Source organism: Caretta caretta, chromosome 12 (assembly GCF_965140235.1).
Source record: "Caretta caretta isolate rCarCar2 chromosome 12, rCarCar1.hap1, whole genome shotgun sequence".
In the NCBI taxonomy this organism is placed as follows: Eukaryota; Metazoa; Chordata; order Testudines; family Cheloniidae; genus Caretta; species Caretta caretta.
In genome coordinates this window covers 37,887,834-37,913,379 of record NC_134217.1, presented here as the reverse complement: position 1 = coordinate 37,913,379, position 25,546 = coordinate 37,887,834, and the positions used below count along the sequence as shown (strand labels likewise).

At 47.4% G+C, this 25,546-nt stretch overlaps 1 protein-coding gene across 2 annotated transcripts in view; it reads left to right on the top strand.

Annotated features, from left to right (window-relative positions):
• Positions 1-16,249, top strand: part of FBXO31 (F-box protein 31) — a 39,855-nt gene extending 23,606 nt beyond the window's left edge. For both annotated transcript variants that reach the window (XM_048870691.2, XM_048870690.2), the window contains 4 exons: positions 89-198; positions 5,728-5,881; positions 7,081-7,457; positions 8,832-16,249. In XM_048870691.2, coding sequence (XP_048726648.1) covers positions 89-198; positions 5,728-5,881; positions 7,081-7,457; positions 8,832-9,054 — 864 coding nt within the window. In that variant the 3' untranslated portion in view covers positions 9,055-16,249. The remainder of the gene's footprint in view (positions 1-88; positions 199-5,727; positions 5,882-7,080; positions 7,458-8,831) is intronic.
• The last annotated feature ends 9,297 nt before the right edge of the window (positions 16,250-25,546 follow it).

The window sequence follows — 25,546 nt, the reverse complement described above, 5'->3', positions numbered from 1 at the left end:
CTGTGCAGCTAAGGCACCGTCCCAATTATAAATTGTCTGCGAGTGGCTCATTGGTTTTACATGTCTCTCCTCTGCGTGCGCGCTGCAGGAATTCCGGACGTGGCTGAGGGAAGAATGGGGCCGGACTCTGGAGGATATCTTCCATGAGCACATGCAAGAGCTCATCTTGATGAAGTTCATCTACACCAGCCAATACGAGTAAGGAGACCCAGCTCTTTCCTAAACATCGGGGTTAGGGGCACCTGAACTTAGCCCAGTTCACTGCTGTATTGTTGGATTGGTCTTCCTGGTTAACTGATAACCTTGTTGCAACACATGTGAATGGATCTTTTCCCTTCCACAGGCTCCTGTTTTAGGGGCCTCTGCTGTGTTTGTAGAGAGGATGGTATTTTCTGCACAGAAAATGAATGTATGTAATAGTCTTCATCTGGTCCATCATCTGGATTATGATAGTACCCCAGGACCTTAATTTGGATTGGGCCCTGTTTCACTGAGCCCTGTACAAACACATGGTAAGACAGTTCCTTACTGTAAGCGTAGTGAAAGATAAGATGCAGCAGGGGGACACAGTGATAGGCCATACGGTTACTTGGAATAGCTGTGTGCCCAGTAGATGGCTTTGGGTCATTTGATTTTGTGTGATCTTAAAATTGTACAAGCCTTCCCACCACAGCAAGGTGCAGTCCCCAGCACAGGATTCTGTGAGTGGCTTAGGAAGACGCTTATTAAAACGCCAAGCAAAGAGATCTCCTTTGTGATTGAGGACCTGAATGTGAAAGTTGGAGCTGTAAGCTCTCATAAAGAAGTAGTGGGAAACAGTGGTGTGGGTTTATAAAAGGAGAGAGGAAGGGGTTTAGTTGAATTCTGCTGCTGTAATCAGTTGGTCCTTACAAACACCGTCTTCACCCAACACCCTAGATGTTATGCATGTGGATGTCACCTGACAGTATGGCTAGGAACCAAATTGACTTGGTAACAATGCAGCAATAAAGGAGATTGAGTGTTTGTCTCAGGGAGCTCTTGATGCTGACTACCAGAGGACACTGGGTGCATAAAGTTTCCAGAGATCCCCTGGGTCTGGGATCTATGTACTAGTTCACCACAGTGTTGTGTAAGGTCTCTACTGAAAGCCTGTGTCACACTGGTCGTCATTGTCATTGCAAAATGTATGTACAGATAATATGTAAGGGGTGTGTGTACGCATATGCTGGAAATCATCTTTATAAAGTCTGTGAGTTGGGGCCAGCCACCAGAAGTGGTAAACAAGTCTCTTTCAGGCAGAAGTTTCTGTCTACATGTAAATTGAGTATTGTATACTTCATTGTGAAGTATTTACAGGGGATATTTACACTCTGAGCGAAATGCTAATCAAGTGATTGCAAAGTCTCCAGGGGAAATTACAGATAGGAAAACACAAGCAGGTTTATTCTGCTTGCAAGTGAAAACAATGGATTTTTCGGACTATAACTGCAGCTACAGAGACTCAATCTGCATCTTTCACCTAGAAGGTAAGTTGACAGTGGGTTTGTTTCATTAAAAAGGATCACAGCCAGGAGAAACTCTGGGAGAAGAATTTGGGTAAGATAGATTTAATTAGTGTGACATCCTGCTCAGGACATCCAGGGCTGTGAACCACTTGTTACCCCTCTTCCTCAGCAAGTGAGAGCTTTGCTGCCACTAAGCTGTATCAGCTCCTTGACACACACGTCTGTCTGCCTTGCCAGCAAACTCTTCAAGATGCTGCTTGCCTTGCAGGTAACAATGTGAGTTCCCCCAGAGATGTGTCTCTGCAGTGTTCAGACCCTCTCGCTGGACACGTGGAAATTATTAGATTTGCTGCCTCCAAAGAGACCGAGCACACCAGCCTGTTAGGTCAGTCTGAAGACTCACACTTCACTTTAATACACAGCACTGAGAGGGTTTTGTAATAAAACAAGAGTAAGTTTAACAACAAAGGACAGAGATCTAAGTGATACTAAGCAAGAGAAAGAGAGGTATGGTTACAGACGAAACAAAATAAAGCACGCTTTCTAGTGACTAAAGCTTAATCGTAGCAAGGTTCAGTCTTGGCCTAAGCAGTTTTCTTACTCGCATCAAGTTACCAGCATCTCCAGCCCTCCAGGGCAGGGGAGCCACTGTTCACAGAATAAAATGGTGCTGTTCCCCAAGTGATAGAGAACTCAGATGTCTAATTGCTCCCTTTATATTACCCATAGTCTGTGCCTCAAGAGCCAGGAAGTTGTCCTGGGGTGCAGACTTTGTCCTCTGGTGTTCTTACTAAACTGCTGCTTGTTGGCTTTGTTTATTGGATATGGAAAGAAACTTCCATTGTCCTTTGCCTCCCAAAGGCATTTTAAGAACATATTTCCAGCTCCCATACGTTACTCTTAATGCACTACCCATACATACATCACACAATGATTTCTGTGACCAGTGGGTCGCCAGTGTATGGGTGGTATCTTACATGACACCTTTTAGACATGCTGCAACTTCAACGTGTTGAGTGTAATGAGTATGTCAGGCCTGATATGAGTTACACTACAGTGGGCCCTCTGCCAGTGGCTCTTAAGGTCACAGTTAGACAGCAGGGCATCTTGTGAGTTAAGTTTAGGCTCTAGTATGCAAGTTATGATTGTGTTTTATATGTAACCCTTTCTTTCCAGTACATTTGAATCTCTGTTCTTTGTTAAACTTGCTTTAGCTGCCAACAAATCTAAGTGCAAATCTAAGCAGAGCTGAGTTCTGTAGTGTATCTGGTAAGCTGAGGTGTCCTGGTTCTTTTGGGAACAGAGGATCTGAGAATTCTGTAAATGTCCAGTGCATCAAGGGTGGGGCACTGCAGCGAGATGCCTGGAGGACTTGAGGGTTGGTGTATGCCTCTCGTTGACCTGTGAAGAGAGAATAGTGCCTGCGGAGACCTGGAGGGCAGTGCTTGTGTTGTCAGAGGCTGATGGTGTTGGAACGGACCCACAGCAGGCACAGACAAGGGGAGGTGGAAGCAAGGTGCCTCACAGCCCTGGAAACCCCTGGGAAGCATCATGGTCTAATGGATAAAGACTTTCCTGAGTGCACACCGTGTGGGTCAGGCAGTCAGCTGTTGGCCTCAAACATAAAATGAAAACTTGAAAGATAAGATGTTTGGCAGGTCTACTACGTTTGGATCTGTCCAGAATCAACAAAAACTATGGGACTTCTGTCCAGAACAGGTTTGAGGCAATGGTACAGGAGAAAGAGGAGAACACCCCAAACTCACTTTGGAATAAAATGAAAACTCCTGCTCAAAGCTGCTAAAGCACATATTCTGAAAAGTCAGCATTGGATCGCAGCGTGGCTGACAGAGATGATGTTTGAGCTGGCAGAATAACAATGTAGAGTGAAAAAGAATGGCTTAGAGATTGAAAAACGAAGGTGCAAGTACAAAGAACTGAGCCTACACCTCCAAAAGCAGATTAGATGAGACGAGCAAATGCAGAAGGGCAAAATGCACAGAGGTTGAGAGCCAAAAAGAGGAAACAAAAGGTATGTTTAGAGTGGTTAGACTTACAAAAATTTTCCCTGTCAGCAGACACAATAAGAGATCATGATGGTGGAACCCTCACTGAAGGTGATGTTATCAAATGTCAGTGGAGATGATATTGTGCCAATCTGTATCCTTCCTTAGAGCCACTCTGTAATACAGAGAGTATGGAGGTGGAGCCATCGATCCTGGGAGAACAAATCGTGCATGCTATTGTGAAAGCGAAGCCAAGGAAAGCACCATGGGTAGATAGTGTACCAGCAAAACTGTTGAAGTGATTGGTGACTGCGTTATTGATCTTGTGGTAAATTTGCAGTGCTGTGTGGATGACTAGAAATTGGCTGGACAAAAGGAATCCAATCTTTCTGTCCTTACCAAAAAAAAGATTACATAAGTGTAATAAGAATAGTATCATCTTGTTGTCGCACACAAGCCAAGTTTTGCTCTAGATAATCCAGGATTGCACAAAGCAAAGGATAAAAGCAGAACTTCCCTCACAACAGGATGATTTCAGAGAGGGATGAGGCATTCATGATCAAATTGTGAACATCTGTTGCATCATTGAAAAGTGCAGGAAGTATAATCTCCCACTAATCGTGTTTCATTGACGACTCAAAAGTGTTAATACCCTCTGACCTGACTATTCTCGGAGGATTCCAACAGACGTGGGGATTCCAAAGCATCTCGTTGAACTCATTGCAAGTCTCTACGGTCAACAGCAGACCAGAGTGCGAACAGCAGCGGGTGATAGCAACTGGTTTTACACTGGACAGGGTGAGAGTCAAGTATGTGTTTTCTGTCCCCAAGCCTCTTCAGCATGTGTACACAACTTGCTATGAGATAAGCCTTGGGAGGTTTTGACAAAGTGGATGGAGCTGAGATTCCCATTGGTAGACACCTCTTAACCAACCTCAGATAGGTGATGAGACAGTGCTCTTTGCTACAACCACTGAGGGAATGCAAGGAATGTTGGAGTCTGTTTTTAATATACACTATCCCTGAATGAGGTGAAAATGAAATGCATGCACCTTGATGTGATTAACAAAAATGGAATGCACGTGGACAGCACGATTAAGTCAAGTTGTAGAGCCACTAGATGAATTAAACTATCTGGGATCATAAATATTCAATCGAGAAGGCTGTTCCAACGAAATCAGAAGACAACGAGGACCAGCTTGTCAGCAATGGCCTCCCTTACAAAAGTTTGGAAAACCCATGGTGTCTCAATATACAAAGGTTGAACTGGTGAAAAGCTTAATTTTCTCAATAGCGACTTATGATTGTGAATCATGGGAAACTGATGTTGCTGACAAGAAGAAAATGGAAGCTTTTGAGATGTGGTGCTGGTGAAGACTCTTGCAGATCTTCTGGATGGAAAACACAAATGTCTGTTATAGAAATACTATTGGAGAGAAGCTGCCCCTTCTCTTCGAAATCAACAGGCCCAAATTTATGTACTTGGGTTGCATCAGGCATGGAGATTAAAATAACCCTGAAAAACTGATCATGGAAGGAATGGTTATGGGTCGTCGTAGGGGACAACCAGTGAGGAGATAGAGAGGATGTGCAGCAGCTGTTGAGTGTTCAAAGCTAGCAATGGTTTGAGAAGGCTTCCAAAAGGTCTGCTCTGATGTCACCAATGTTCAGACATGAATAAATGTATCTTACTGAATTTTAAAATGATGTGAATATCAATGATCCCTGCAGGCCATCTGCTGATTATATTTTTTAGCACGAAATATGCTTTATACTGCGCTAAACACAAATTACACAGTGCCAGCTTCTGGGAACGTACCAACTAGCAGTAAATGTCATTTTCAAAGCTATCAGAAGTTAATTGCTTCAACAGATATTTAAATAGGCTCCACTCACCTTGGGTTCCTCTGGTGCTGCCAGAAATAGGGGTGGGTTGACCTGCTGTAGCTTAGGTACAAGTACAGCCTTTGCAGATTGACAGATCTCTTAGCCAAACGGACTCTTTGGAGATGGGGAAGGGGGGTTGGGAGAGGTGGGGTAGGTGGATGTGTGCTATACAAAATCTTGAGTGCTTTTTAAAATACCAGAAAGTGAAGATCTTGCCCCTTTTGTTAACAGACCTCTTTAGAAGATCCAAGGCAGGCAAGGGGAGTGGAGGGTAGCCTAAGTTCTTGGCGAAGAATCAATATCGCATTGTTTTCTTGTAAATGGCCTGACCAGCTTCTGTTCTGCAGCAACTGCTTGACGTACCGACGCATCTACCTGCCTCCTAGCAGCGCTGATGACCTCTTAAAGCCGGGTCTCTTCAAGGGAACTTATGGGAGCCATGGCCTGGAGATTGTCATGCTGAGTTTTCATGGGAAGAAAGCCAAAGGGACTAAAATAACTGTGAGTGTTTTTTTTTCTCTCTCCTGAGCTCCCTGACAGGTTCCAACTGCCTTGAAATCAGGGTAGTAAACTGCAGCCTTTCTTTCTTTCTCTTGTTTCAGGGATCTGTGTGATAGAGGTGATTGTCTGGGGTAGGGAGGGATGATGCAATGGTTAGGGAACAAGCCTAGGATCTGGGAGACCTGGGTTCCATTTCCTGCTCGGCCCTGTGTGACCTTGGACAAGTCACTAAGGCCCAGATTTGGGCTCCTAGCTTCCGTTGACTTTGCTGGGGTTTAGAGGTCTGGGTATTACACTGACTTGTGCCTCAGTTTCCTATCTGTAAAATGGGGATAATAGCACCGGGATGCTGTGAGAATAAAGCGCTCAATACTATGGTGACTGGGGTCAGATAAGTAACTTAGAGAAGGGTATAATAACTTTGTCACAGCAGAACCAACTTACCTAGGGAATTGGTGGGAACAAATTCATTGTTATGTAGAAGAAAGTACAATTTCCTGGGGGCGGGAGGGGGGAGACGCTCGTTAGCCTGGCTGTTCTTTGCCTTTGGGGAAATGCCATCTAGGCAAATAGTCCAATGCTAGGGTTTTCCAGAATGCTGGGCTACTATCTGTCCTGTCTTCTGCCTGCGCAGCAGCGAAATCCTACCATGCAGAGCTTCTGCTGGCCTGTGAAATGCTTTTGAATCCAGGACGCCTTCCTCCCACCCCCAGTCCATTCTGTGGGAACATCTGGTTATGTGCTTCTCGGAGCAGATTACCTGTAACTGAGATTTCCCCCGCCCCTCACAGACACCCCTTTCAACCTTGCAGGCCCACCCTGACATGTCACTCGGTTTGTCCCATCTCTTCTGATAGTCTCCACATACAGGCTGGGCCTTGGTGCCATATCCCAGGTGCAGGGGTGATGCAGGCAGGTCCAGGGCCATGATTTAACTGGGATTTGGTCCTGCTTCGAGCAGGGGGTTGGACTAGATGACCTTCTGGGGTCCCTTCCAACCCTTATATTCTATGATTCTATGTGCTGCTGGGATTTGGGTGGGACCTTTTAATTGACAAGCAGGGGGCGCTGTTGTGGAACTGGGCATTGCCAGGGTGGAGGAAACTTGCTGGCCAGCTGCAGGGGTACCAGTGTCTGAGCTTTTGGCATGAGCTCTATTCCGTGGTGTCCTGAAGCGTGGTTTCTGTTCCTTGCTGCAGGGAGATCCCAATATCCCAGCTGGCCAGCAGACGGTGGAGATCGACCTGGCGCACCCCATCCAGCTCCCTGACATCGAGAACCTGCGCAACTTCAATGAGCTCTCCCGCATCGTCCTGGAGGTGCAGGAGCAGGTGCGCCGGGAGCAGCAGCAGCAGCAGGAGGAGGAGGAAGGGCAGAGCGAAGGGGAGGGCCGCTCCCGACAGGGCGACTCGCAGCAAGCGGAGCAGCCTGTGCAGAGGGATGACACTGGGGCTGAGGGGACAGAGGCTGCGGGGGCAGCAGCAGCCCAGGAGTCGGCACCAACCTCGCAACCCTTTGTGCTGCCTGTGGGAGTCATATCGAGGAACGAGGATTATCCCCGGACCTGCCGGATGTGGTAAATGAATGTGGTTAATCGGCCTTTCCCACACACCCTGCCCCCACGCAAGCAACTGAGACCTGCTCAGAAAGAGGCCCAGTTATTAGCACTGCTTCCTCGTTGCCCCTCCCCTGCCCAGACAGGACATCCAGCGTGAACCCCAGGGGAAAATATAGGGGTGAAAACCCCCCAGAGCCTTTCTGCATTGATACCCAAAGCATGATGCCCCCTTCCTCAGCACTCAGTCTGAGCTTACCATCTCTTATCAGTACTCCAGCCTCTATGGCTCCATCTAGTGCAATCTCCTTTGCTCCTTTTACCTCCTGGCAGATAGCAAGCGGGGACAGGAGGGTTGTCTCTATCTCCCCTCCCCTGCAGATCCTGCCCCAATCGTGCCATAGGGCATAATCCTTCCCGTATTTTACCTTTATTGCTCTGTTTCTCCATGAGCCACTTGCCCCTTTTCTCCCTGTTCCTCAGGATCCTCCCTAGCTGGGTCCTTCCTACCTGTGCATCACACTTGTCTCCCAAGACCATGGGAATGTGCTGCCCTTTCCCTCGGACTCTGCTTCAGGGCTTGTGCGCTTTGAGCCGAATCCTGCAAGGTGCTCAGCACCCTCAATGAATGGGATCTGTGGGGATGCAGAGCAGCTTGCAGCATGATTTATTTTTAGATAGTGGGGGTGCTGTCTTCAGTGAGGCACCTTGCTAAATGAAGGGGTGGGGGGAAAGAGTCTGGATCCAAACAGAAATGATCCTCAGTCAAACATCTGTGCTAACTAACTTGCAGCGGGTAATTCCAGGAATCCACAAAGGCCGGATTCCAAACAAGAAGCAACGCACTGTTCAGATGTGCCCTTCTCACTGCATGCGAAGGGCTTTGCACTGAACTTTACCCACCTTTCCTCCACAGCCAGGATGTGGCCTGGTTACGCAGGTCTCATGCCCCCAGCCTATCAGCCTTTGTTTAGTCTGGTTTGATCCTTGAAACTGAAGTCAAATCCTCGTGTGTATAGCTGCAGGGATGTTAGGTTAGCTTCCATGTACCGATCCTTAGCTTAGTCAGATACTGTAGCTGCAGTTAAAGGAGCAGGTGAGTGTTTGTAGCATTGTTCTCATGCTTGTGAAGATGGAGGCAATGGCCCTTCATGCTTCAGGGCGTGAACTGATTGCTTCAAAGTCAGCAGGTAAAACTCCCCCTTTGTGCAGCATGGCACATCTACTCAGGTGCATTCTGGGGTCGTTTGATTTTCCTCCGAACCATCAGGTCCTAGCCGCTGGTGGCTGGTCTAGATGGACCTCACGTTTGCTCTGGTACAGTAAATTCATCTTAAGCTGCCACAATGATGCAGTTCATGTTGTTGTTTTTCCTGCTTCTCTCCCTCTCTGTAGTTTCTATGGCACGGGGCTCATTGCCGGACATGGCTTCACCAGCCCTGAGCGAACGCCAGGCATCTTCATTCTCTTCGACGACGATCGTTTTGGGTTCATCTGGCTGGAGCTGAAATCCTTCAGCCTCTACAGCAGGATCAAGGTCTCTTTCCAGAATGCTGCAGCACCGTCCCGAGAGGCCTTCGATGAAATGCTCAAAAACATTCAGTCGATGACGACTTGACAGGCGGCCCCTGGTGGACAGAGGAGGGATTGCGAAGAAGGCTTCTGCTCTCTCCTGCCAAGGACAGAACCCTTGCCTGTGGTACCTCTGAACAAAAGCATGCACTTTTCAATAAGACCTTTTTGCCAAAGTCTACACATCCCTGTTAGAATATAAACAGAATCCCACACTGCTCCCTGGCAGTACTTTCTATATAGCCTGCGACACAGCTCTGCATAGTGAGAGGGAACCTACACAGGAGGGAAATGAGCATGCTTGCATTTTTAAAAGAATGTATCAGAGCAAAATTCCTTAGAGGCCAATGTTGAGGAACGTGTAAATCGATATAGCGGACGTGTTATATACGTGCTCTCTGCTCTAGCCATTGGCACATCCCTGCAGAAGGCAAACCCTTCAGTGAAGTGTCGTGTTAAATCTTTCCTGCAACCAGCCCAATCTAACAATTTGAAGACTTGATCACCACCCAAAAACCCCACACCCCCACCTGCAAATTACCTGCCAATTTATTGCGTGGCTCAAAAATGACTAATGTGTGTTTCGCCCCCTCCAGGGCCCTTCCTTATAATGCAGCCTTGATGGAAAAACCTGAGGTAGCTCTGCCCTTGGTTTGGGAATCAAAGTGGGATTCAACAGTAAAAGAAGGGATTTCCACTGCAAACAGCTCCACAGGTACCCTCGTGCTTCCTCCCAGAGCTCGCTGCCCGCATGGCCCTCTTGGACTCTAGTCTGATTCTGACTAGAGGCCAAGGGGGAATCATAGCTCCCTTTATAGGGCCCCAGTATGGAACTCCAAACAAAACCAGTTCAGATTGGAGGAGAGTCTTCTGCAGTTTTAACTCATTTTAAGTGGCTCTTTTTAAAGACTTTTAAAGTTCTCGTTTTAAAGAACTAAAAATCCTCTAAATATGATGAATTTCTGACTGTCACCTCTGCACGCTCGCTGGATGGCAGCCACTGTGAAATGTGATTTCTGGCTAGGCCAGTGCCGGTGATGTGTTGTTTCCCCCTGGGCAGTGTAAAGGAAGCAGTTAGGAATTCCATGGTGCTGTGGTTCATTCTGGTGCCTCTCAGCGGCTTTACTGACACTTCACTGGGAACGTTTTGTTTATTTTTCAGTGGCCCCTGTAGACTTCTGTCTCTCATGGCTTCCCCTGTCCCCATACTGCAGGGTTCTTGTATTCTTTCCCCTACCTAACACGGATTTCTCTTCTAGTGACACCCCTCACTCCTATGTTGTCCCAAATCACAATCACTGCTGCTATCTCAGGAAGCTTTTGCTCTTAATTTCCTGTAGCTACTCTTAACATAGCTATCTGAGCTCTGCTGGAAGGTGCAGGTAGGTGGGAAGGAGTCCAGAATTCCAACCACCATCTCCTACCTGGCAGTGTTCTGCTTCGAAAGCAAAGGAGCTGCTTGCCTCAGAGACCCGTTAAAGTGACTGGTAGCTGACTGTAAGTCAGGCAGCAGGTAACTGTGCAGCAGAAGGATTATGGTTTGAGCCCCATCTCTCTCATCCACAGATCAAAAGTTTTCCAGACACTTTTGTTCTCTTCAGTCTTGGGTAGAAAGAGATGCAGGAATCCGCAACTGAATGAAGAAGGAGTAGAGGTATAACATATCAAGGGAACTGCCTTCCTTTTCCAGTTTCCTCCATCTCTTTGCCTTGAGCCTGGGATCAGGGGCTGGGAGAACCGCAGCTGTGAGGCAGCTGATGGATAACTGTGCATTTTAACGTCTCTCCTGCTATTGATCACTTGTCAGCTATTATAGAAGCGATCTCCCCAACAGCTTCTTTTGGGGCAGATTGTGGGAGCGGGGATATAAGGAAAGGCTTGACTCCAAGTGAAATTTGCGTCCTTTTTTCCCAATCCCTTTTGGAGAGGAGGAAGACTGTTAAAGATTGCATCTTTCAACCCCCATCAGAGTGCCTCCATCTGTGGGACGACTCCTTGTCTTGCAAGTTCTCCCCCTTTCCACCTCTGACCCTCCAGACCTCTGTTTGTAAGCAGGAATACATGCGCAATGGGGTGGGATGATTTTGTGCTGCTTTTGTGGGAGAGACTAGCTGATTGGCTGATTTCACTGATAACAGGAAACTTATTCCCTCCTGTTGCAGTTTTGTTGCTGCTTCTCCGACTTCAGCCTTCACATTATTCCCTTCCTGAGCTGCACGTGAACAGTGGTGTCCCTCAGTGGCTCAGAACAGCAGGTTGTGTCACTCATGGGACTAATCCCTGTTATATCAAGTTGCATGAATCTATGTGGATTAGAGAGAAATTCTGGGAACTTCTCCTTGCCTTCCTACCCAATTGTCCCTAGCGTGAACCATACCGAGGCATACATCAGAGTGAGAGGGCCTCTGGAATGTTAGTAGTGTTCGTCTGGATAACCTATACAAACGAGGCAGGCTCAGTGTAGCTTGAGGGGCTATGCCTCTTTCTACCCCAGCAGGAGGGAGAATTAGCTTTCGTCCCACACCATTGCTAAGGCTGTGGAATGCTGGCAGGGTGTTTATTTCTCTGGTCATTGGTGTGTGGGCACAGGCTAAAACCAGCTTCTCAACCTTAGTTCTGAATTTCCTTTGTGTCCTTCACACCAGACGCTCAGAGCTGCACCTGTGCAAATGCACAAGCAAAAAGAAGCACTGGCTATTGCAGGTGCAGTTGTGCAGGCTAATTAGGTGTCTGCAGGTGTGAGTTTGAGCAGCCATTTTCAGGTCTAATTTCTAAGGCAAAAGTGTGTCCATAACTGCCCTAATTTACATATGGAAATCAAAAATCTGGCCCTTAACAGACTCTCCTGAATTGTTTCCACAGTAGCACTTAAAAATGAACCTGCATTTAATACAATATGGGCACTTGACCTGAGAGACTCGTGACTCCTTTGGAGTTGTTCCATCAAACATAGACCCTTATATTGACTCGGTAGCCGATCTCAGAGTAGAACCAATCCCTCGTGTGTTATGTACCCAGTTGGGGGAATGTGTAAAGAGAATGTGTACACCAAGATTTATTAGAATGATGTTATGGGTCATGATTGCCGCTTAGACTGCCCCGTATTTAAGTCTGGCTGCGGAGTTGGGGTGGGGGGAACCCTGCTTCTGTAACCTGTGGCCCCAGGACATCATGCCGTGGAAGACGGGGGGGGGGGGGGCTTTTCACAAATATAGTCTTGATGCTTGTGTTCGAGTCCTCTTGTTAGGCTGTCGGCACTTGCCCAGCAGCGTCTGATCTCCAGACTGGCGCAGTGCCCCCCTTAGAGCGTGTGTCTGCGTAATATTTTAATGGCAGCTTTCGAGTTCTTCCATGGATGCCCTTTGAACTCGAGATGTGCTTGGCACGGTAGCCAGCTCCGCACCCAGGGAGAGGGCTGTGCAGAGACTGCTCTGCCCTTTTAGAAGCTCCTTTCTTTTATAGGGTGCCCGACTAACTTCAGTGTCGGAACGTACCTGGCCGAACTGCTGGCACATCGTGGTTTTCATTCTCTTGCTGGAGAGACAGTGACTGGAATCCGGGCTCATGCCAAAAAAAGCCCTTCAACCTTGTGACATTTCAGAGGCGAATTCCCTTTGATCTGGCCCTGTGTGAATGGAAAGTTGGCGGAGGTCTGAAGCCATGGCAATTGGTACTTCACCTCTGGGGAGCAGTGGCCTCCCAGGCTACAGTCTGTGTAGGGGCCTTTGGACCAAGGTGTACCCGTGTTTTTCACGGAAAGGTAGAAGAAAAAAAAGGTGCCGTGAAGAGATTGACACAGCCGCTTTCAGAGTCAGGCTGCAGAAGGGCAGAGAGAGAGAGGAGGGGCACTTTGAAGGCGTAAGCTACACGAAAACATCAGCAGGTTCAGTGGGGCAGTCTCATCGGTGGGGTGGTAATTTTAAGCGGTGTCTTGCCAGTCATGGAGGGGTCTGGCCATGGACCTAGCGCCTACTCCCATGACAGCGTACACAAGTGATCGTGTCAGAGGTCTAGTCTGGCTGCACTGATTCCTGCAGGCTGTAACATGCCCTGGAGGGCGAGATTTTATATCCTGTCCCCGGCCAGCTTCCTGAGTCCTACTGGCAACATAGCCAGTGACTAATCAAGGATTTTTTTTTTCCCCTCTGGAGAACGCCACTTACTGCAGATGGGGCCCAGCAAGCCCCTCTGCATTACTGTGAAATCGTAAAGCTGTGGATAGGGTTGATCCCTGACAACGGGTTTTTACAACAACTGGAAAACGGCGTCACTCCTGGCAGGGGAAGCCTCTGGCTCGGCATCGTCTCCCGAGCGTTACGGAGCTTGCGTCCTAGCAGAGGTGTGCTGACGCTCGCACTAGACCGGTCACTTGCGGATGGAGGATGGTCTGTTGTGCCCCTGAAAACTGGGGTGTGAAACCCCTGTTTAAAAGTATTTAAATGGTGGCATAACCGCTCTGTACTGTAGAGCAGCTTGAAAAACTTACTGGTCTCTCCACCTGAACTGATCACTGGCGGTGGGGGGATAGATAGTCTTACTCCGAGCTCTCCTCCCGTTCAGGAGGCCCCTTGCTTTTCGTCCAGGTCGAGATGATATTTTACCCTGCATTAACGGGACTCTGCCCTAGTCTAGTCCCGCCAAGCCAATGGTCTCCAAGTATTTTACCAAAAGCAAAGGGCTGCTGCTGCAAGCCCTCTGTGCTCATGGGGGGACTGATCCAAAGCCCGTTGGAGTCGATGGAAAGACTCCCCAATGACATCAGTGGGTTTTGGCTCATGCCCAGAATGCTTGCAGGATCGGGCCCTCTCTGAGTGGCTCCAGATGCCTCCGCCAGCCCTCTGCTTGGCCCATGGGGAGCCTGTAGAAAAGCAGGGTCGGCTGTTGTGGCTGGTAGCACAGGAGAACTTCTCAGGGGTGTCTGAATCTGCGGCGGGGGAAGTAAGCATGTTCCAAGTTTGTACAGTGCCTAGCACGGTGGGGTCCTGCTCCGTGACTGGGGCTCCTAGATACTGTGATAACGCCAATAATCACCTGTGCTACAGCGGCATAGTGAAAGCTGGAGTGCGGAAGCGTCTGGTTGTGGGAAGGGTTTTCTCTAATTAGCAGTGTTGCGCAGCAAAAGTGCACTTCAAGCGTGTGGAATCCTGTCACTTGGTATTGGGAGGCTGATGGGCCTCTCTTGTGGGTTAGTTGAAGAATTGTCATTGGGTGGGGGGTGGTACAGTGTTTCTAGGCGCTGTGTTCCTCTGGGGTGAAGGCACTTGTCCTTGGGAGGAGCAGTTGCTTACAAGGGAGGGGTCTGCGTGTCTGAGCTGGCCCAAGATGAGGAGCCATGTGGTGGAGTTTGCATCTTCTAGGGTGCGACAGAGTTCCCACCTTTCTGGGGGCATCTCCGTTTCCCAGTGTTCGTGCACTGTCCTGTGAGTGGTGCTTGAGGGGAAACACCTGTTAGAGGAGGCTGAGATGGAGACTTAAGGCACCCTGTGTCTCTTCTGTGACAATGGAAAGCCTTTGGGGAAAGTGCCCTGTACGCAGACAGGAAATAGACTCTGACTGGTCAGTCTGTTGGTCTAGGAATGCTCTGCTGGCAATAGCGCCGAGGAATACATAAACCAAACCCCTGCAATCTGCACTGCAACCTGACCTAGCAGCTACTGGACAAACCATGGCTCAGCATCCTCTAACAGGTGTTTCCATGGAAGCACACTCAGGATAGTGCATGAACATTAGGAATCAGAGATGCCCATGAAGCAGCTGGAAACTCTGTCACACCCTTGGAGACTTTCCTGAATGTGGGTTTATTTCTAGCTCAGTATCACATCCAAGAAACTTCATAGAACCTGTAACGACGAGTAAGATGTCCATGTGTTGGGCTGGAATTCTTTTTAGCTGTAAACTGCTGTGACCCAACAGGACTCTGCACTGGTACAGAAGGTTTTTGGCAGTCCAGATAGACTTGTAAAGTTCTGTTTACTTAGGGAGAATGCAAATGTGTAGCTTTGGGTATCCACTTTCCCCTGCAGTTGCTGTCTGTCTGTTTCGAACAGTGTGGCTGCAGCAATTCTGGCACGAGGTATCAAGGGAAGAGATGCAGCTCCTTAGGAAATGATAGGGGAAAGGAGGTAACTTCTACAGAAGACGTGCTGTGGAGAAGCAAACAGCTGGAGAAAAATGAAACAGGCTCAATTTTTACTTTACTGGATGACTCTTAATTTAAGGAGCATTTTTTTTTATTTTTATTTAAAACTAATCACTGAGCATAATGCAAGTGCTGGCTTCATGTGTTGAAATGGGGCTGTTTGATCTCAGATTGCTAGCTTAGAAGATAATATATAATTTTGTGTGTGTAGATGGCTACTCACATGGCCAAACTTCTTTCATTGTGTCCAGCTGCCACAGGATTGCATGTTGGTATTTGTGGTCCCAGGCAGACAAGCAGTGGAACGTACTTGAGCTCAATCTGAAGAATGAGGTAACTTATGTAAATGTGAGTGCAACTGGTTTTTGTGTGTGTGTGCTAAATTAAAATGTGTAATTATGTATGGGGTTTTTTGTTTGGGCTGCACTCTAATTTTCAATCTTGACAAAAAAGCACTTAAGTTAGTTGTGTTCATTTGCTTTATCAAAGCAATATGCCCTTTGTTGGTTGATTTTTTTTCTGCCCCCCCTTCCTTCCCCTAGATATTCCTGTGTGTATCCTTCATTAACAATTTCATGTGGCACAGACTACAGTCTCCAACTGGCCTTTCAGAGTAAGGTTCATATCTGGTGTCAATACCATTGTTGTCTTAAGTGTTTGTAAAGTGCCATGTGCATCCTATGACACAATATAAGTAACACGCCAGCTATCTGCCTTCTACAAATGGTAGCAGAGAGAGGAAAGGTGAACTTTCTTTCTGAAATGCTGCTTGATCCTCCCTTTCTGGCACTTAAACCTCTTATGTTACAAACATTAACATGAAAAATCAGAACTGTAGTTTAAACAATGCACCTGTCCCAGTTTGTGTCCTTTTGTGGGGGCGGAGGGGGATTTTTTGCCTCTGCTTGTATTTGGTTTGGGGAGGAAAGGGATTGTTCTGCAAAAGACAGCAGTGATTTTGCAGTGCTTGCCCGCTGCATCCCAGGTGTCAGATAGAAAGCTGTGTGAACAAAGTGAGTGTGTGTGTGTGACTTTTACACCTATTATGATTACCCAAGGAGCCTTTTCCAATTTAAAATAATAAAAACAAAAATTTTGTGAACTTAGTCTTGGTCTGTTTTTTCCATAGAAATGTGGCTGTTACACCTTCAGCACATTTAAAGGTCTGAAAGTTGTTACCCCAACGTGTCAGTTTCCCCTGGGCTCAGATGAGGGATGAAGGAGTTGATGCAAGGAGATCTGTAAAATTTGTTTAGTGCCTAAACTTTCAGGAGTGACTACTGATTTTGTGGGTGCCTAGTTTGAGAGACCTTTTTAAAGGCACCTGATTTTCAGAGGATAGGTTATATCAGTGCTTTGAATGCGGCCTGATTTTCAAAAGGTGCCTTAAAGCATCCAAAACTCTTGAAAATGTAAGTCTACGGTATGTATTTTGGTTTGGTATTGAAATTCGCTCTTTAGAAAGCGTTTCAAAATGGTAAAACTTATAGGAGTGTAAACATGGACCTCTGTCTTGTTAAGGGCATACTGTGGGGGCTGTAGCACTATAATATAAAGGGTAAGACTAGCATACTATTTAACTGCTGACATTTCCCCTTAACTGCTCTAAAATCCACATACCTACTCAAACTTTTATGTTAAAATTTGCTTTGCCTCACTGGGAGTTATGGTGGGATTTCTGGTTCAAATTTGGGCTCATTTGAGTGAAGAGTACCAAGTGACCATCCCCTTACGTTTCACATCATCAACCTTTTTACCATTCTGATGTCTTTTTGCACCTACTGGGGCACAAACAAGGCTTCGGATCCTTGCCACACTGATATCATCCACTCAGGTTTGATCTCAGCTGGTTTCCAGACCCTACCGCTCTTTTGGGGAAGCAACATTTTCAATGTTATTCAGGACAAAAGTGGAATCTCCAGTGGGGCCAAGCTGATGTATGAATCATTTTGCTCGTCTGCAGCGGGACAGGAACTCCGCCGCAAGCCAGAATGTTGGCAGGTAGCTTGAGGTCAGAGTAAATGGCTTAAGGTGCCAGGCTGTGGCCCTTGAACCTGAGCGACGCTCATATACAGTTCAAATCCTGCCTGGGGCAGCTTTCTGAGCTCATGTTGTGCACACAGGTTACACTCTGCAGGGCCTTCTTTGGGGAGTTTTGCCACAAGAGCAAAGCTTCTGGTTTAACGGACGATCCTTCAAAGCACTCTAGCATAGCTAAAAGTGATGCAAGTCTGGGGTCATTTGATCCAGGGGTTCCTCAGCTACAGGGTGCCCAATAAGGAACTGTTTAATTTTCAAATGGCTCTAAAATCAATGTGCACAGGGGAAATTGTCTTGAAAACTGGTATGCAACAACAAGGGCAGGACAGAATTTGTGGCAGAAATGTTGGGTCATTTGGTCAAAGGGTGACTTCAATACAGTCTCCCAACAATGAGTTGCTCATTATTTTCTGATACTTAAACTATTTTTGGTGCAGAGCTACGGAAAATCTGATCCTCTGGCCCTCATGAAATTGTCATGAACTGCCCCTGCAATCACCTACTGATCGACCAGTTTGGAAGTATTTCAAATTATGGCACTCTAAGAAGTTTAGCACCTCTGTTTAGACAGTTCTCCTCTGAAAACTGTTGTTTTCTCGTAGTCCTTGGTGATTGACTCACTGATTAGTGTATTCACGTGGTATCTTAGAGAAACAAGCACTGCCCTTGAATAGAAGGGCCATGAGTTCAGATTCTCTCCTCTACAGTTGTGCCTTTCTCTTGGTGTCTGGGGCCACCATGGAAGTCCCTCGGAAATAGTGAATGGTGTACACTCCCAATGCCATCCCCCACATCCTGTCCTGGGCAGTGCTGTTCCGGATATTTAGCCAGGATGAGTCCTGGCCATGATCAATCAGTTCTCCACCCCTGAAATGTTTTCTGAATGGTTGCAAAGTCTAGGCTGTAATGTGGCTCCTGCTCTCCCAGCCCCAGAAAGTATGATAAACCCCCAAGGTGGGGTGGGGAGTGAAGGGGGTGGGACGAAGTTCCATCTATGTGTATTGCCGAAAGGAGACACTTCTCACAGGGGCTAGTGCAGATATTCCAGATTTCATCAAGCGGTTCTTTGATTTTAACTGGCCTCCTAGAGAGACCCCCTCAGGGGGACCTGAATGTGCCCTGGGCCTGCAGCCTCTCCACTTGAGTAATAGAAGTAAGTGGTGGTATCTCCCAAACACCAGCCACTTGTGACACCAAAATGAGCCATTCCTTGCTGTGCCCTTCCCTTCTCCTTCCTTGCCATGAGGAATGGACTAGTGATCCTCACTAGACATCTGATTTGCTGCTACTTTGAGAGGATGGACCAGCTCACGCTGCTCAGAGGTTGGGGATGGTGCTGGGGGAGCTACAGACAGAGACACGCACAGCCTGCCCCCCTGAGCCAGCTGCCCAAGAATGGAGAATATGGCTTTGGTCCAGGCATGAACTTCCAGAACAGACGGGTTCCTTTGGTCAGACCTGGCAACCCCTCAAGGTCCTTTCCAGGCCTACATTTCTGTGATGTATGTTTTTTTTCTGACTGTCAAAGGTATAAAAGCTCTTGGAGATGTGATTTATTACTGACCGTTATCATGAAAGAAAAAGGTCCCTCGTGTGTACAGTTGTAAATGTGGTAACTATAAGGAGGGACCAAAGTGTTCAGCTTTTTCTGTGAGAAGGTGATTGCTATCAACACAAAAGCATTCCACATGGGGTTAGTGTTTGCTTTTACTGTTTCTCAACTGTTTCCTCCCAAAGCATTAGACCTCTATGGGCAGCCAACTGCATTGTTTGGGCTGGTTCTTTCGGTTTGTCTCATCTCTGTCATGCAAATTCTTTGTTGCTTTCTGAAACCCACAATTCAAGAAGGATGTTGATTGATTGGAGAGGGTTCAAAGACGAGCCACTGGAATTAAAGGATTAGAAAACATGCCTTCTAGTGCTAACCTAAAATTGTTGAGCTCATTGAGCCTCACAAAGAGAAGAGTAAGGGGTGATTTGATCAGTCTTTAAGTATCAGCATGGGGAACAAGTATTTAATAATGGGGTCTTCAATCTAGCAGAGAAAGGTCTGACACCATCCAATGGCTGGAAATTGAAGTGAGACAAATTCAGACTGGAAATGAGGTGTAATTTTTTACCAGTGAGGGTAATTAACCATTGGAACGATTTACCAAGGGTTGTGGTGGATTCTCCATCACTGACCATTTTTAAATAAAGATGGGATGAGTTTTCTAAAAGATCTGCTTTGGGAATTGTTTTGGGGACATTCTCTGCCCTGTGCTACACAGGGGGTCAGGGTGGATGATCAGAATGGTCCCTTCTGGCCTTGGGATCTATGAACTCTGAGCCTGAGCCTGGACCTCTTCTTCATGGAGCAGGCCCAGAGGCGTCAGTTGGAGCAGCTGAGTAAGGCTGGCAGGAGTGGGGCTCTTTGTCTTCTGAATACACCATTTATAAGTCCCAGTGTGAGCTAGCTAGGTTGACCAGATGTCCCAATTTTATAGGGACAGTCCTGATTTTTGGGTCTTTCTCACATAGCACCTATTATGCCCCCCCCCCCCCCCCCCCGTCCCAATTTTTGACACTTGCTATCTGGTCAGCCTAGAGCTACCCAGAATTCTGGCCAGGGTAAGGGATGCAGGTACCTAGGGCAGACACAGACAGCGGCAGCATTTCCTCTCCCAGAGATTTTTACCGGAACAAGACTGAAAATGGGGAATTTGTTCCTGCTCTGAGGCATGACACGTCTTCTCCGACCTGTTTTAAGGGCCATGGGGCGGTTTCGTCCACGCAATGCAAAAAGCCCCCTAGGTTTTGCAGTGGGTTGGTTCTGGATGTAAGCACAGCAGATCTGGGCTGTGAAAGCACCAGAATCCACAAGAGCAAGTTAGAAAATGGGGGGAATATTTTTAAAAAAACCTCCATGAAAATGACAGCAAAGCCTGAGGATTCGCCGCCCCTTGGGGGATGGCGCTCTCTGAGCTGTTCCCCTCCTGGGTTTCAATGACTTCCACCAGGGCTCATGAAGAGCTTTGAAGACAAGGAATCGAGGTCCGTGAACTTCGTGTTTTTTCATTGCTCTGCCCCAGGGGTTGTTAGCGTCTTTCCTCTGCGTTAGCAATGGGGGAAGAAAAACCACGTGTAGCCTGAGGGATGCTTTCAACCCAGAGACACACAAGCCCAAGCAAAGCTCTTGATCCAGCTCCTGAGACAGAGCGTTCCCTGGAAGCAAACTAGACCTAGTGGAAGAGGTGGAGAGGCTGGCAGAGTGGAGGCAGAAGAAGGGGCGTCCAAAAGAGAAACTGCCTCCGTTACGTGTCGTCATCCTCTTTGGCAGAACGCAACTTGCGCTCAACTTCTTGGAGATACAGGTGGAAACAGGTCACTGTTCCCAGGATTGACTGTGCCTCGAAAAGGGTCTCGTTCCTTGAGAAATGAAAAGGCAATTGTGTGTGAACGTGGTTGTGAAAATGAGGCACTGCTAGTACTATCTGTAATCAAAGACAGTGCAAACAGGTGCGGTACGCGTTCTCCCTACACCGCTCAGCCCTAATTCTCAGAACTCTGCCATTCCAGCCTGGGGCTCCCTACACAGCTCTGCTGATGTCTCATCCCTGACCTACAGCAACCCCTGCTAATCCAGTCACGGGCCCTCTATGCAGCTCTGCTGATGCGCTGCCGTTCTAACCTGCAGGACCGTCCCCCTGCTACTGCAGACATGTCCCTCCCCTACAGCTTTGTCAGTGCGCCGTAATCCTGACTGACGGCACCCCCTGATAGTGCAGTTCTGGGCTCCCCTGAACAGATGTGCTTTTGCACTTCAATCCTGACCTGCAGTATTGCATTCTGTGGGAATCTGTCCCTTTTCTGAGCATGACCAAGAATCCCTCTCTATAACAGAATCGGGCCTTAGGGCTGCGTGTTCTCACTGTTCAGAAAATCCCCATAAATCTGCTTCTATCTGTGTACAGCAGAACCCCGTTTATCCGATGTAACTGGGACCCTGTGCCAGATTGGATAATCAAAAATTCAGATAATCTGGAGAATGGGCCCTCTAGCAGTCACAGATCATTCCCTTCTGGCCCTGTGTGCTGTTTGTTCAGATAATGGAGGGGTCAGATAAATGGGGTTCTACCAGAGGTGCCGGAATGGGGCGTGCGGGAGAGAAGGGGCCATGGCCTCCTAAGCCCTCCTACTTTTTATGGGCCATAAGGGCAAGCGACAAGGGGGAGTGGGTGGAGGGGAGCAAGCGGGGGCAGTCGTGGGGGAGAGGAGGCACGCAAGCGGGGCAGGGGCAAAGGGGCGGTGTGGGGGTGAGGCTGTGGGGGTGGTGCAGCGCAGGGGACACGGCCATGGTTCAAGTGCCTGTGGGCCCCCCCCCCCCCCCACGTTTAGGGCGCTTCCACTGCTCTTGGGTTCTACCAGGGGTACTGGAACAATTTTTAGGGTGGGGGTGCTGATGATGGAAACCATGTATTTGTTGTTTGTTATTAGTACTTCAAGCCAGGGGGTGCAGCAGCATCCCTAGTTTCAGCATCACTGGGTTCTACTGTATTTGGTTTTCGTGGGCTTTTTGTTTTGCCTCAGTGACAAAATAATATGAAATATGATCTTTCCAGGATATTTCTACCATGCAGGGACTAAAGTACAATGAGAAAATGAGATCTCGTGGCATTTCAACCCAATAATTAACTCTCTGAGGCAGGGGTAGTCAATTATTTTTTGTCAAGGCCCAAATTTATTGGTCAAGGTATACTCGAGGTCCAGACTCCAGAGAAAATAATGATTAAAAAACCAGTAATGATAAGTAAATAAGATTTTGGGGCCCATTCAAAAGCATCTGGGTGGTCCGGACTTGGCCCTCAGGCTGCCTATTGACTACCCCCTGGCATTAAAAAGCCAGTTGAAAAACATAAATGTAAATTATAAGATAAAAAGCCCTTGTTCTCTGGCCTGCCAATGGCTCTACTAGGGCTTGAGGACCAACTGCCTTTTTGTTACTTGTGTAAATCCAAAGTGAATTCATTGATGTTAATGTAGTTAGTTCAAATTTAATCCTGTGTAACGGAGTAAGAAGTTGACCTTGGAACACTTCCAGAGGCAGCTGTTGCAATAATTGTGCAGATGAACCAGCAGGGGGCGCTCTGAGATCAGGCCAGCCAGCTCCCTTCTGGCAGCAAAAACCTCCAGGTTCTTTGTGGGGCAGGGTAGACAGGGATCTTGAGTTGGCTTCTGAGCCCAAGTTGACCCACGTGGCAGCTGTGCTGTTCCCCAGGCTACTCCGGTCTGTCTCAAAGCCCCGATTTCAGAGCCACCTTGCTGAATGTCATTCCAGAATCGACCCTGACAAAGGCCGATATCCTCAACAACTGGCTTTTGCAGACTCCCTGTGCTCTAGTTGCAACAACAGGTGCTCCAAGACTGAGGCCCACAGCATGAATTCAGTGCTTCTAGGAGCATAGCATGCTGGTCTTGTGCAGGAAGCCGTGCCACAGGGACCTAGAGCTTTCCGCCTACAAGAGAGCGCACTACTTGTGATGAGGCTTATGAAACAATGCAATCAGGACTCTGCCCGTGCCTGTGTATTGAGCATTATTATACCATTAGCTAACGTGTTACAAAACACTAGATCGCAGTAAGTGTCTGAGCATGCAGCGTGTAAACTAAATATTTCTAGGAGCCTAAGCAGACTCCGACGGAGCAGGGTGCTCAAGCTGCGCCATCTCCCCAACCAACCTGCCTCCTGACTGATAATGAATCAAGCTACATGGACATCTGCTATCAGTGTTGTATTTTTACCATTTCTAGGTGCTGTGCACGTGTGTGTTCTCCAAGGTTGCCCAGAGGTTTTGGCAGGCTTGGGGCAAAATCTGGAACTGAGCCCCGCCCCCTGCCTTCCAAAAATATTTCCGTGGAGACAAGTTTAAGGATGCTCACAAGTAGCATGAAACTAAGGGGAGGACCTGTGGGTGGGTGTCTTTTGGAGAACAAGCCCACCCCACACTCATCCTGCAGCAGTGGCTTCTGTCCCAGGGGGCTGGGCCCAGCTCCCTGCTCTGATCACACTAAGCCTGTGGTCCAGTGTTCTCCCCTATTTCTCCCAAGCTAGACAGGGCAATCTGGTTTAGATTTTCTTTCTAAATTCATCTCCGCCTGATCTTTCTCTTCCTCTGGCCTTCCCCTCTTTCCTCCTTCTCCTCCTCCTCTCCGTATAACTTTTCTTTGTGGCTTGCCTGGCCTCTCCTTCCCCCATCCCCAACTTCTCATCTTTTCTACATCACTTTCCTGCACCACCACCCATAGTCCAGGCAGTGGAGACAGTCTTGACCGCTCATGGTTGGGCAAGTTTGCACCCCTTCCCACTGCAAACACACCCTTTCCTAGTGACTCAGTGTGACCTTTCAATCTGATCCTTTCCCCTTAATACTCTAGTTATGCACGAAGCTTTCTCTTGCATCAGCCTGTTTACTTGCCTCAGGTGATTTACCCAACTCCAGTTCATAAGGTATTAGGGCTACGTTGCAATGTCTTATCTTATCTGTCTCTCTTAGACTCACTTAATCCATGATGTAGGAGCAAAATCTCTGTTCTTTAGAGCTGGGCTGCTCAGCCCCATTCCTGCTGGTGCTAATTTAAAACAAATTAGGGTGGGACTGAGGTCAAGTGAAGCTCTAGAGTGCCCCGGGGGGTTGAGAGGCTTGATTTAAGAGCTCAGGAAACCACTTGAATGAATGAGACTGAGATTTAATTTCTTGTGATTATGGAGGGAGAGATCTTTGTCATTATTTCTATATATTTCGGAGGGTCCCCTTTGTTTCCTTTAGTCGCTTTTGTTCTTGTCTCTTAAGGGCTCAAGCCTAGATAACACGTTTGTTCCCCACATGCATCATATCTTGGATGATATTTTTTTTAGTCGTGGGCAAAAGTGCCAAGTTGGCCCTGTTTCCTATCACACATCACGTGGCAGCTGAACGTAAACATTAAATTCATATTGCTGTTTTTTCCCCCCACACTGGAAAATGCTGCAATGTGTATGTGCCACGTAGATGGAAAAGATTTGAGCAATGTATTATTTGTTAGGAGCTGGTCCTGCACAGAATAAATTAAAGAGAGCACCTGTAAAAGACAGACACAGATAAGACGCAGAGAGACTCGGGGAAGGTGGTTGACTTACAATTTAGAAAGGCAGTGCAGTCAATGGACAGCTGGCTCGGGGCGCTGGAGATGTGGATCCTATTCTTGTCTCGATAACCTGCTGTAACACCATGAGCAAGAAAGGTGCTTCACCTTTGTGCCTCGGTTTCCCCTCACCCTTTGTCTCCTCTAGTTAGATTGTAAGCTCCTCTGGGCGGGGAGTGTTTCTTACTATCATAAGAACCCCTATTTTATGAACCAATTGCAGAGTGAGGAGTTCATACAGTTGAATATCTCAGAATGACAGTAGTTGCGGTGCATATGTTGCATTGCATCACTTTCTTCTTGTCCTTCCTTCAACCCACTGCAAAGTGATTTCCAATGCAGTGAACGCATTGGAATGTAAAGAGGTGTCGACTTCTTCTTCATGCACATCACTTTTGTTAGGTGATCTCCCCTCTGGAAAAATGGTTCACTTACCTGTTTGCACATAAAATTGAAGTTCAACTGTGTATATTTGTAGAATCCATTGGTGTCAACTGGCAAAGACCTTGCTGTTCTTTACAAACAGTGCCTATCTCAGACCTGACAAACTCCTGACACCTAATACAGAGCTTTTGTGGTAGTCATCCATAAAGGGTAGCATGTGAGGTCACTACTGAAAGCTTGTAACTTAGCAATACTCATAACCATTGTGAGATGTGTGTATGGGTAATATTTAAGGAATAATGTAACTACAGTGAAAATTATGCCCTTATGGTTTGGAGTCATCAGGGAATTGTATGTCTCGGTGCCAGCCCCTCCCTGCTTAGCCAATAATATAATGTCTTGCTCAGTGGTCCACCTTTGCACCCACCCAGAACAGTCAGTGGAAAACCAGCAAAGAAAAACTATAAATGTTGAAACCACTTGGAAGTGAAACGGAAAGACAGGACAGCGAGGGGAGCGCCCGATCCATGAATAAAGACATGAGACTGATTCAGTATATCACAGCATGGAGAAAAGAAAAGGAGTACTTGTGGCACCTTAGAGACTAACCAATTTATTTGAGCATGAGCTTTCGTGAGCTACAGCTCACTTCATCGGATGCATACTGTGGTCTTCTGCAGTTTCTACAGTATGCATCCGATGAAGTGAGCTGTAGCTCACGAAAGCTTATACTCAAATAAATTGGTTAGTCTCTAAGGTGCCACAAGTCCTCCTTTTCTTTTTGCGAATACAGACTAACACGGCTGTTACTCTG